The sequence below is a fragment of the Myotis davidii genome, unplaced genomic scaffold (genome assembly GCF_000327345.1).
Source record: "Myotis davidii unplaced genomic scaffold, ASM32734v1 scaffold30, whole genome shotgun sequence".
Classification (NCBI taxonomy): Eukaryota; Metazoa; Chordata; class Mammalia; order Chiroptera; family Vespertilionidae; genus Myotis; species Myotis davidii.
The window spans coordinates 86,330-99,063 of NW_006282874.1; the positions used below are offsets into that span (position 1 = coordinate 86,330).

At 51.7% G+C, this 12,734-nt stretch overlaps 1 protein-coding gene and 1 long non-coding RNA gene across 10 annotated transcripts in view; one reads left to right on the forward strand and one right to left on the reverse strand.

The window, feature by feature from the left end:
- Positions 1-12,734, forward strand: part of PTK2 (protein tyrosine kinase 2) — a 100,459-nt gene that overhangs the window by 60,270 nt on the left and 27,455 nt on the right. For all 9 annotated transcript variants that reach the window (XM_015561492.1, XM_015561465.1, XM_015561468.1 and 6 more), the window contains 2 exons: positions 364-453; positions 3,300-3,504. In XM_015561492.1, the coding sequence (XP_015416978.1) occupies positions 364-453; positions 3,300-3,504 (295 nt within the window). The remainder of the gene's footprint in view (positions 1-363; positions 454-3,299; positions 3,505-12,734) is intronic.
- LOC107182517 overlaps positions 5,652-12,734 on the reverse strand; it is a 10,661-nt gene continuing 3,578 nt past the window's right edge. Inside the window, exons 2-3 of the long non-coding RNA XR_001513232.1 lie at positions 7,822-7,823; positions 5,652-5,665 (exon numbers count right to left, since the gene is read on the reverse strand). This is a non-coding gene — a long non-coding RNA (uncharacterized LOC107182517). The remainder of the gene's footprint in view (positions 5,666-7,821; positions 7,824-12,734) is intronic.

Below are 12,734 nucleotides of genomic sequence, written 5' to 3' on the forward strand. Positions count from 1 at the left end.
GCTGTCTGTCCTTCCCATGAGCTCCTACCGCGAGGGCTGCGTCCTGTGGATGAGGAGTTGCTTGGGGAATCGTGAAGCTGCTTAACTGAGCTCAAGCTAAGCCTTCTGCACGGGCTCCCTCTCCCTTTCTGCTCCCGCCTCCCCCCGGGAGGGCACCAGTGCTCCTCGCCCCTGCCCAGTGGAATCTGTCACCCTGCCAGGGACCGCAGGACGTCAAGGGAAGGAACGTAATTCTCCCAGAGAAACGAGGTTCAGGGCCCAGTGTTGAAAGCTTTTTATCTTGGTACTAAAAATCTCACAAGCTGTAACTGTTAGCGTCCTCAGCAGGTAACAGAAACTCACTGTCCAAAATTGATCTTCTAGCTTCCAAAGGAAAATTGCCTATTAAATGGATGGCTCCAGAGTCGATCAATTTTCGACGCTTTACCTCAGCTAGCGATGTGTGGATGTTTGGTGAGTATTTGACAAGCTTTGTGTTGTTCTGATGATGTTCCCCGCTCTCCTAAGTGCACCGCGCCTGGTCCGAGCATGTGGGTGGTGTCCTCTTGGACTCACTGGGCAGACAGCCGTGGAGCTGCACGCGCCAGCTGCCAGGTGTGGCTTCTGCGACGACCGCTCTGGTCCCTTCCGTCACTCTTCCCTTGCTTCTCCCCCACAGGGCGGTCGCCTCTGCTCCCTTTTCTCTCTCTCTCTCTCTCTCTCTCTCTCTCTCTCCTCTCTCTCTCTCTCTCTCTCTCTCTCTCTCTCTCTTTCTCTGTCTTCTCGTTCATTCCTTTCTGTGATGGACTTGAGTTAACTGTCCCTCTGGCTCTGTGATTGTCCCTCAGACCCAGGGACCTGAGACCGCGCTTCCCCCTCTCTGCTGGACTCTCCTCCTCCCTCCCTCGTCTCAGGGCTTGAGGTTTGACCCTTGTCTCTATGGTCCTGCCCCTTCCATGTCTGCTCTGTCCCTTCCCGCCTGACCCACCTCCTGCTGTGGTTCATTGAGCACCTCCCAGCTAGTGTAAGGGGCTCTCCGAGTCCACACTGCACATCCGGTTTTCAGTTCCTCGCCTTCCAGTCCAGGTGACGCCCCCTCCCCACCCCCTTCTGCTGTGATTCCTCCCACCTGGAACACCTTATCCCTACTCTCTCCCCCAGTGCAAGTTCTGTATAACCTCAAGGTCAGCTGAAATGCCCCTTCCGTGAAATGACGCTTCCTGTGGCAGGGTAGCGTCCAGATGCAAGGACTCCCTGTCTCCGCATCTTCTGCACTTTCCCTGTCCTAACACTCACGTGGAGCTTGCGCATAGTCTAATATGTGTCTTCTCTGCTGGTATGTTTATGTACCTTTTCCTGTAAATAAAAACAACTTCATCTCTATCAAGTGTGTGTCCTTATTTTCTCCTATTTCCCTGCTGTCGATTTAGTAACCGTCTAGCGCTCTCACTGACCCCAGGCTCAGGGAGGGCCTCTTCAGCCAAGTAGGAAGCAGTCCGACAGGGTCAAGAAAGGCTCTGGGGCCCAGCCGGTGTGGCTCAGTGGTTGAGCGTTGACCTATGAACCAGAAGGTCATGGTTCAATACCCCATCAGGGCACATGGCTGCTTGTGGGCTCTATCCCAATAGAGGGTGTGCAGGAGGCATCCGATCCATGATTCTCTCTCATCATTGATATTTCCATCTCTCTTTGTCCCTTCCCCTCTGAACTAAAGAGAAGAAAATATTTAAGAAAAAAGGAAAGCGAAGGGAGAGGGAAGGAAAAGAAAAGGGCTTGGTCCCGGGACCTTGCTCGTTAGCTGGGCAACTAGGGAGCAGGTTACTTATGTTTGCAAGGAAATTCTGTCCTTCAGAGATTCTAAATGCCTGTTTCTTTCACATTTTAACGTTCCTGGAACTGGGCTTTGTGCACACCAGTGGCGTGTTCTGCACTGGGTTGCAGGGCCTGTTTTCCTGTGGCTGCCTTGCCTGCGCTCAGGGGGACCTGGTCTGTTCTGTGCATGTTTCCTTTCTGGTCTGGATGAGTTGAAAGAGCTTGTTGGTGAGACGAAGACAATTCTAAGGGATGACAGGCTTGTATCGTCATGTAGCTGGCAGCATTCCCCTACTCTTAGTCATAGAAAGGAGCGGTGCGTCTTAGACGTGAGGAAACGCTGTGTTTAAAGAGATGGAAGGTGTGAGGGTTGAGGATGACGTGCGCATTCAAGGAAGGGTGTCAGCGGTGTGTCATGTTTTCAGTGTTGCCGATAGTGAGGAGAAAGCAGGAAGCGCTGTCTTTCCTTGGGCATTGTTGGGCTTTGGCTGACTCCAGGGTCTGACTCACGTGCTCTGGGAACATGCCGGGCCTCCTCTGAGGGACGGACCGTTTTAGGAACTGAAGATGCAGGCGGAAAGCCCAGCTCCCCTCCTGAGGGCAGCAGGTGCACAGTGTGCGCTTCGGAGGAGTAGAGGGGAACTGGGAAGAGCTTTACAGAAGAACTCGCAGATGTGCCTCCAGAGGAGGGTTAGTGAAGAGGAGGTAAAGGGGCATTAAGTCGGAGAACTCATGTGAGCAAAGGCACGTTTGTGCACCTTCAAGGTGGCAAGATCTCCAGGGGCCAAAGTGCCGGGTGCTGACCGGACTCTCCCAGGAGAAAGCCGCCCTCCCCCCTCGCCGGGCTCGGTTCCCTGGTCCTTCCCGGGGGTGGCCCTCATTTTCAGTTTGAGGTTTGGTTCATTTGTTTAATTTAAAGGTGAATGCCCAGTTGTTCAGACGATCCTGAGAAAGTGTGAGATTCTCAAGGGTAGGTTGTGAGGAGACTTTGTGAGGTTGATCGTGGAGTCTGTGGATGAGAAGTTCTAGGCGCAGTGACTGACTTGTGGGTGAACAGTGCATGTGCACCGAGTCCAGGACAGACCACAGCTCTAAAGGGCTCCAAGTGTTCCAACTGCGGAATGTCAGTGTCGGGCTTCTGTGGCTAGGCCGCGGGTCAACCACTGCGCTCATAGCAGGTCGGACTGGCGGGCGAGGAGCTGAAACCCATTCCACTGCCTTTGAGCTTACTTTTGAACTGTCCACCAAGCCAGGAAGTGGCCCTGTACTGCCAGGCCGTTTCCTAATAGGAGTTTTAGAGAAGAAAATCTCATCGAAAAATTACGTTTTTTTCTTTGGTAATTTAATGTTTCGTTATTCACGTTCTATTAAAGTCGTGTTGCTGTTCCTGCAAGAGCTCACTGAATGTGCTTTACTGAGCTGAGTGCCACATCACACAGCTGGTGGCCTCGTGCTGCCTCTGAAGCGATCCTGCTAAGTCCCCTGTTCTGTTCTCACCCGTTTCACAGGTGTATGTATGTGGGAGATACTGATGCATGGTGTGAAGCCCTTTCAAGGAGTGAAGAACAATGATGTGATCGGGCGCATTGAGAATGGGGAGAGATTGCCAATGCCTCCCAATTGCCCTCCCACCCTCTACAGCCTTATGACGAAATGCTGGGCCTATGACCCCAGCAGGCGGCCCCGGTTCACTGAGCTCAAGGCTCAGCTCAGGTAGGAGTGGGGGGAGAGAGGGCCGGGCTGGGCAGGCTCCGCTGCTCCCTGAGTGATAGCAGTCACGGTCGCTTTATCAGTGCGTCAAAGGCTGACCCTGTTTCTTGGGCAACCATAAATTTGAAACTTATTTTGCATTTATTTATACCGTGCAAGAGTCTTAAGTAGATTACATCTTCAAATCTTAATGAACTTCAAGTTATGATGAAATCTCTCTCCCCTAACTTCTCACTGACTTCGAATGGCATGCGAGCTCCTCAATAATGTGGTCCTCGCTTGCCTGTCCGTCTCCTCTCACACCTCAGCCCCAGCCCTGCCCCTGCCTGCGCCCTGCAGCACCGCTCCCTGCTTCTTCTCAGGCTGCTCTCTCAGGTGCCTTCCCTGCCCTCGGCCCCTGATGAACCTGTGCCGTCTTTAGAACCAGCCCAGATATCCCCTCCCTGAGGGAGCTCCCCCCCCCCCATCTGCCCTGCCCCCAAGAGGCAGCCACTCCTTTGGCACCTTTCCAGAACTCCTGTCATCACATTAAAAAGTCCATTTATAGCCCTAACCGGTTTGGCTCAGTGGCTAGAGCGTCGGCCTGCGGACTGAAAGGTCCCAGGTTTGATTCCGGTCAAGGGCATGTACCTTGGTTGCAGGCACATCCCCAGTGGGGTGTGTGCAGGAGGCAGCTGATCGATGTTTCTCACTCATTGATGTTTCTAACTCTCTATCTCTCTCCCTTCCTCTCTGTAAAAAATCAATAAAAATATTTTTAAAAAAAAAGTCCATTTAGAGGCTCCGGCTTTGTGCCAGGCACTGCTAGACCCAAACCTTCAGTAGCTCCCAGTCCCTGAGAGACACACTCAGGGACTTCTTGTGTGCTGAGCCCTTAGCCCTCCGCACAGAGGTGGCCCTGCCCCAGGCCTGGGTGTTTCTCATTGGCTTGTTTGTGTCTCCAGCCAGGCTCAGGCTCTGGATGGGCCCCACCGTGTCTTACTCATTTCTGTGCCCTGGAGCTTAGGGCCAGGCACCCATTACGTGCTCAATAAACAGTTGCCTAATTGAATTAAGTCTAGATTAAGACTTAATACTTTAATAAGTAAGATACTTTAATATTATACATATGCTCGGGGAGCTTAATTTTATAACCAACCAGTGCCATGGTTTATTGTGAGCTGTGTCACCGTGTCATATTTGGGGTGCTTCCTTGAGGTTATGTGAGAATTTTTTAAATTTGCTGTCATTTAGTCTTTTTTCATAAAAAGTTGTCAATGTCAGGGTCCAGAAGGCCTGAGCTCATCCAGCCCAGCCTTCACCAGTGCTTGAACCCTCCCTAAACTGTCTATAGAACGGTTCTCAACCTATGGGTCGCGACCCCTTTGGAGGTCCAACGACCCTTTCACAGGGGTCGCCTAAGACTATCTGAAAACATATATAATTACATATTGTTTTTGTGATGAGTCACTATGCTTTAATTATGTTCAGTTTGCCACAATGAAATTGGGGGTCACCACAACATGAGGAGCTGTATTAAAGGGTCGTGGCAGTAGGAAGGTTGAGAACCACTGGTCTATAGCCTCACCTCCTCTCAGGCACTCAGCCTGCTGGACAAGTTTCCTGAAAGGAGAATTCAGGCCCCTGGGGAGAAAGGGAAGGGCATCCAGGCAGCAGCTGTTTGCTGAGTGCCTGCCTCTCTGAGCTGGGCTGTGGGGCGCAGGCCTGCCCCCAGGGTAAGGTCCTGTGGAGGGGACAGGAGTCAGCAGTCTCTGCCCTGCACCGCCGCTCCAGGGCGCAGCTCTGCATCTCACTAGTGGAGGCCTTCAGCACCCTAGGCGCCTGCTCCAGGCGAGTCGGAGTCGAGCTTCCTCATTTCCTGTGGCCAGTGCACAGTGCACGCTCTCACCATTGGGGCTGGTTTGAATGTGATTCCTGTTTTGCTCCTGAACTTGTTGGTTCCTCCTTGATCTTTCCCCACAACTCACAGGTTCTGCCCTTGCAGTGTCTGCCCTCCGGCCCCAGTTCCATCTGCCTGCCTCCGTGACCTCTTGGCTCTTGACCTTGCGTCCCTGCCCTCGCTCTGCACAGTGATGGGTTTCTACTCGGGCCTCTTCCTCTCCGTCCTCCTGGGCTCTGGGAAGCACTGCTGGGCTTTGCCCCCCCCGCCCCCCGGCTGTGCTGCCTGTTCTCACAGCCCCTCCACCTGCATTTGAAATGGCCGCTGGCCATCATTTTGTCCAGAGCAAAGCTGTGGCCTTCTCCTCTGGGCCCCTCGCCTTCTGTTGTGATAGTGGGGCCTTTGTCTTCAAGTCCACCTGGGAGTCATGGGTAGCTCCTCGCCGCCCACCGGCTGACAGCTGGAGGCTTCCCTGTGGTGCCTCCAGCCCCGTCCTCCTGCCCAGGAGAGCTCCTTAGTCCATCTCCTGCAGTATCGCTGTGGGACATGACCCTGACTCAAACGGTGTGGCCTTGACCTGCCAGTCCTTTCCGTCCTTTTCTCACACTGTGGCCAAGCTCACCCCGCCTTCTGGCCTGGACCACCTCCTCCCCCTGGTGACCCTGCCTGTCCCTCTGGGCTTCTCCTGTGCTGGCTCTTTTGTGACTTCCCAGCTGACTCCCCGCGGCCCCCGGAATCTTCCGGGCCCTGTGCTTGTCCCGGCCCCCATGTTGCCACACTGGCTGCAGCCGCGTTCAGCCCCACAGGCACCGAGCCCCTCGTAGCTGAGCCTGGTGCTGGTCACGGGCAAGATGCCTAGAACACCTTTCCTGCCCTCGAGGAGCTCACAGTCTAGTATGTCTCCTCCCCTACTAGACTGAAGCTCCTTGAGGACAGGGATCGTCATCCTCACCTCGGGGCGCCTGCACCTCCCGGCGGAGCCTAGGCAGGAGGGGTCACACAGCCACTGCGCTCATGCCCAGCGCACGCGAGGGCACACTGACGTTCATCTAGCCCAGAAAGTACCCAGGGTGGGTTTTTAGAACTAAAGATAATTATTTTCACACACACACACACACACACACACACACACACACACACGGTTCCTAGACTATAATTCATGGATATCTTCTTATGCACAATTAGCACAGGCCATTGAGAATTAATTTATTCTGAATTGTCCTGTATGAGTCAGAAATTAAATTTAACTTTGTAATTGAAAATGTATGATATGGCTACCAAAAGGGCCAGTGACATTTTACTATGATCTGCTAGCTTGCTTGGACACTTACATGTAACAGTGTATCACAGGAATTAAATAGGCTCTTTTACTGAGCTTTTAAAAAGTGTCATTATATTCAAGATGCTTGCAAAGTAATACATTTGGAAAGTCCTTACCTCAGGGCAGTTAATAATGTTTCCCAAATCCTTTCCTCCTCGTCCACCGTAAAAGAAAGTACTGCAGACACTCAGCAGGGCACCCGGACGCCGCCCACCTCGGTCATCTATGCGCCCCTTCCTCGGTGACTCTAGTCGGGCAGGCTCAGGAAGTGCTCGTCACACTGTCGTGGGCAGGTCTCTGTGACTCAGAGTCTGTCCTTACGTCCTGGGTCTTACTCATGGGTGTGAACGCACCTGTACAAACGCCCTCCGCGGGGCCTGGCGGGTCCTCAGGGAAAGTTTCTCTCCACGTGTTCTCTGGTGTTTTTGTGCTGTGTGACTGACAGCTGATATGTGCACTACTTTTTCATGAAAATGTTGTTTAATCGCTGATAAATTCAGTTAGTTTTTTAATAGATACTATGCCAGGGAAACCACAGTAAACAGCTTCCGTATTTGCCCTTTGGGAGCGGACGTTCAGAGTCCTGTTCCCAGCTGCTCTGCCTGCCTGCCTGAGCGGCTCCTGCCGGCATCGCAGTGTCCGTGCCGTGTCCCTTAGGGAAACATCCTAAGTTAAGGTGCTTCTTACGCCCTTTTTAGACAAACAAGGGCAGTGAGCAAATAGGATTATCCACTTAAAGCTCTATACCGTAATTTTTATACTTTTTAACTTTTTATTGACATACAAAGATGTGAACATATAAACATGCCAAGAAGTACATGACTTATAAAATTTTCACAACCAGGCACACACATTCCTGTAACCAGCATCCAGAACAAGGCAAACGCTGCCAGGGCCCAGATCTGCCCCCCCAGCTGCCCTCCCAGTCGCGGTGCACCCCAGGCTCACGAACATGGCGGGCTCCCCTGCCTGAGGTCATGTCAGTGGGCATTCTGTGCAGACTCTTCTGTCTCGTGGGTTGGCTCATGTGTCACTTGAGATGGTCCCTGTTGTCGGTGGCTGTGCTGCATGTGCAGGGCTGTGGTGTCCGTGGGTGGCTGGCACAGCTTACCCACTCCACTGCTGGGGCAGGCTCGGGTCCCTTCCAGTTTGGGCTGTTGCGACTCTTGCAGTGTGAACGCGATAATGGGCGTCTCTCGGTGAGCGCTCGTTCAGCAGTATCGGTCCCGTGTGTACCCAAGAGGCAGCCATATACACAAGTCTAGTCAGTCGGTGCCGCCAGTTTCCAAAGGGGATGTGCCCACAAACTCACACACTCGTTCTCCAGCTCCAATGTGTTAACCCGGGGCCATCACTCCTGCTCCTGAACGCGGTGTCCACCAGGACAGCCGGCCAGAGGAGCTGAGTGGTGAGCAGGCAAATTACCTGAGCGTTGCTGTTCCAAAGACACTGGCCCGTGAAGTATCAGCCTGAAGGGGCCCGTGATTCTGAGTGGGTCTCCTGTCACTGAGCCTGGGAAGACCTTTTGAACCAGCACCGTGTCCACTGATAAAAGTCTCCATCGCTCCCGTTAATGGGCTAGTCATGAACTTCAAAACCGGTGTTTACTGAGTACTCTGGGCCCGGCTTTGTGTGTGACCTTGACACCTGGTTTCCTCTTCATCCTCACAGCCCTGGAGATGAGGCGGCGGCATCGTTCTCAGTGTGCTGAGGGGGTCGGGCAGCTGATCGCAGCCGGGGCTGAGTTCCAGGCGGGCCCGCCTGAGCCCAGGGCCCGAGGTGGCGGCTCTGCCCTGCGCCTTGGTTGAGACGTGCCTAGAGGTTAAGTGCTCCGCCTCATGACGTGACTGGTGAGCACCTTGGTAACGTGGTTTAGTTAACAAGGAAAAAGAAGAGCCCGGCCGGCGGGGCGCAGGGGCTGAGCGTCACCCTATGACCCAGGAGGTCACGGTTCGATTCCCGTCAGGGCACAGGCCCGAGTTGTGGGCTCCATCCCCAGTGGTGGGCGTGCGGGCGGCAGGCGATCAAGGATTCTCTCTGATTGTTGATGTTTCTATCTACTCCATTTCTCTTTGAAATCAATAAAAATATATTTTAAAAAATAAAATAATTTTTAAAAAGGAAAAGGAGGAAAGCATATTTTACAGGGATTCCCACAGGGGTTTTACGTTTGTTTGAGTGTCAACCAAACAAAGACCCCAAAAAGCGTGGTAGCATTCCTGGCGTAGGCACGGAGGCCCCGCCCAAGGACCTCAAAGGGTGACGTGGTCTCTGTGTGCGGGTTTCAGAACATTGGCTCTCTTCCTGATCTTTGTTTCGCTGTCACAGCCCATGGCCTCTGGAATCCCGGAAGTGCGGGAGCGTTTCAGAGGCGTTGGGGAGGCCCAGTCTGTCTGTGGCGACTTGAGGTGAGGCGGCAGCAGCCATGCCAGCGTGTCGCCGTCTGTAGTAACCGGCTGTGGATGCCTCCTGTCTGCATGATACCAGGCTGTCTGCAGCCTGCGGGGTGGGGGGGTTTGTTGTTGTAACTTAACATGGTCATGTCCCTTCTTTGCTTTCTCAAGCAAAGCTGGCCTCCGTCAGGGCTGCAACCGGCAGTGGCTGCAGCCACAGGCTCGTGCAGTGTTTTTCTTATTACATATCACTGTTGTACCCAAGGGGAGGTACGCAGCATCTCAGGGCACAGCTACTTCAGCTCATCTGGGAGGCTGTCTGTTCAGGCCAGCTGCACCTTTCGGGTCAATGTTATGTGCAAGTGCGTGCGTGCGCGCGCGTGTGTGTGTGTGTGTGTGTGTGTGTGTGTGTGTGCGCGCGCGCACGCCTCCTACATAAGCACAAGCTCAGAGAACACTTCCCAGAGGGTGGAGGTGTGGAGAGTGCTGTACCTTGTGTTGTGAAGGCTAGAGGGTTAAAGGCTGTGTGACCGTGGGCAAGTGACTGAGCCTCCCTGTAAGAGCAGCATCACAAATCCCACTACACCTGGTGTTCAGGGTCAAGTGAGATCACCTGCGCAGCTCCGCGGGCGCACGGCTGCTCTGGTGGCAGTAGTGACGACAGGGCTCTTTCTGAAGACCCAGAAGGGACGTGGGGACGTTGGAGTACAGAAAAGTGGACAGTAGCCATTTGGGAATTTGGTTATTTGAATTTGAAAGTGTTAGCTGTTACTACCCAGATACCAAAATGCAAAGCATATCCTTTTGACATTTTATAGATGTCTTATGGAGACATGGATTTAAAAATTTTAATATGTGAACAGCATCTTATACAAGTTCTCTTCTCTTTTTTGATTCTTCATTTATCCTAAAAGGTGGACTCTGAACTAAAAGCTCTAGGTTTGGTTAATGACTCAAGGTTACTTGTGCTTCCTTGCTGTGTGTTTTTTTTAAGTGGTTTTGTGTTGGCTTCCAAAATTCCTTTCAGAGGTGGAGTTAAACGCGTCCTTAGTCATCGTAACCGTGTTTCCTTCTCGCTGCTGTCCTGCGGGGCTCGGTAGCCCACAGTGGCCTCAGTTCCCCTGAGCTGGAGGGTCTGATTTTGTTCTTGCTCCTTCGCCTTCCAGTCATGAAAGTAAAGAGTAAATCTAAATTCAATAGGAATTTCATGTAAAATTTAAATTGTTTCCACTAAAAACTATGTCCTAGTTGTTTCTCATCTAAGGATGATTCCTTTTTTTTAATTTAAATTCTTTATTGTTTAACGTATTACATATGTCTCCTTTTTCCCCATTGACCACTCCCTGGCCACCCCCACCTGCCAGCGCCTGCCCTCACCCCCTCCCACCCCATCTGTGCCCACTGGTTATGCTCATACGCATGCACACAAGACCTTTGTATGCATTTGATCTTTTACCCCCTCGACCTCTACCTTCCCTCGTAGTTGGACAGTCTGTTTGATGCTTCTATGACTCTGGTTCTATTTTTGTTCATCAGTTTATGTTCATTATATTCCACAAATGAGTGAGATCATGTGATATTTATCTTTCTCTGACTGGCTTATTTCGCTTAGCATAATGCTCTCCAGGTCCATCCATGCTGTTGAAAATGGTAAGAGTTCTTTCTTTTTTACAGCAGCATAGTATTCCATTTTGCAGATATATCATTGTTTTTTAAATCCTCTCCAGGAATTGTCGTTTGTTGATGATAGCCATTCTGACAGGTGTGAGATGGTACCTCATTGTTTTGATTTGCATCTCTCTGATGATTAGTGACTTTGAGCATGTTTTCATATGTCTCTTGGTCTTCTTTCAAAAAGTGTCTATTTGGGTCCTTTGCCCATTTTTTATTGGATTGTTTATCTTCTTTTTGTTAAGTTGTGTGAGTGCCCTATCAGTTGTGGAGATTAAATCCTTATCAGATATGACATTGGCAAGCGTGTTCTCCCACGCAGTGGGCTTTCTTGCTTTGTTGATGTTTCTTTCGCTGTGTGGGAGCTTTTCATTTTGATGTGGTCCCATTTGTTTATTTTCTCTCTAAGGATGATTCTTCCCCATGCCGGTTTCAGCCACACAAGGTGCTCCGCGCTGTGCGAGTGTGTCTCATAGGCACACCGCCACGACGTGGTGCTGTGTGAAGTCCGCAAATTCCTATGAGACTAACCAGTTCACTGCCACGCATCCAAAACAGAAACCATCCCCACGCGCCACCATATTTTTAATTTAAAAAATCAATTTGCAATGAATATTACAAAAATAATGTTCTTGAATATCTTCAGCTGAAAATTCTCACGAAAAATGATTTTAAAATTGGTCAGGTCTGCCACTTAGGGAAAACATTTTTTTTTTTTTAATAGAAGCGCGTGGCGTGTGGGGAAGGTCCGCTGCTTGTGTCTACAGACGCTTATCGCGCCCAGTGGGTTAAACGTGCGTTTCATAAAACATGGGCCTTTGTCCGCATGGCTTCACAGGTCCGTCCACAGGCATCGCCGTGTCTGAGTTACTGTTGCCCATTTCTCTTATCAGACCCGAGGCTTAGAAAAGCCCTGTGACTTGCCCTGGCTTGTGCAGCTAGCACAGCGTGGACCCAAGATCTGGCCCCTTTCTCCTGCCCCGAGACCCCAGGGTGCCCTCCCTTCTGGGTCTGCATGCTCTGCTCACTTCCCCTCCCGTGTCTCCCTGGTAAAGAGAGACCTCTGACCAGGTGAAGTTTACCTTTCAGCGGTGGCCTGTGTTTTTACTGTTACAATCTGCACACGCCCTCAGAACCCACAGTGACACCCTCAGACTATCCCCGTAGCTACTGTCATTCCTTCCCTTCCTTTCTGGTTGTTACCACTTTCATTCTCTCTCCTCACTCCGTTTTGTCTCCAGGTTGTGATCCTTGGAGACATCAGGGAAGAGTGAGCAGTCGTAAATGTCTCCCTTCCTCTCTTGACAGTGGAGGATCGGTGGTCTAGGTCGGTGGTCGGCAAACTGCAGCTCGTGAGCCACATGTGGCCCTTTGGCCCCTTGAGTGTGGCTCTTCCACAAAATACCGACTTCTGCACATGGGCCACGAAGTTTCAATCGCACTATACGTGCGCACCCGCACGTGGTATTTTGTGGAAGAGCCACACTCAAGGGGCCAAAGAGCCGCATGTGGCTCTCGAGCCGCAATTTGCCGACCACTGATCTAGGTGGTCCCTGCCCCCTTCCGTGTGCAGAGGGACAGGGAAGTGTGCTTGGGGGTGGGAGGCAGGAGAAACATTGGCTCCGCATCGCTTACAAACCACATGCACCTGCACCTGGAGGGGAGGAGCAGGCGCCTTGGCTAAGAGGAGGGAAACCAGCAGCTGATCGTCTCCACCTTTCTCGAAACCCATGTTTGCATTGTCTTCTTAGGGTGACCCAGGGCTGACCATAGCATGTGTCACTCTCAGTCTACTTAGTCATCGCACGGTGCGATGTGGCAGCCTGCCCCGCCTCAGCCCTTCCCACTCCAGCGGCCCTGTATGCTGCATTCATGTGTGTTAGTAACCTCACAAAGTAAGATTGTATACTTTGTGTCTTAAATAGTCTTTTTAAGGAAAAATACTTTATATTAAGTCCAAACGGTGCTC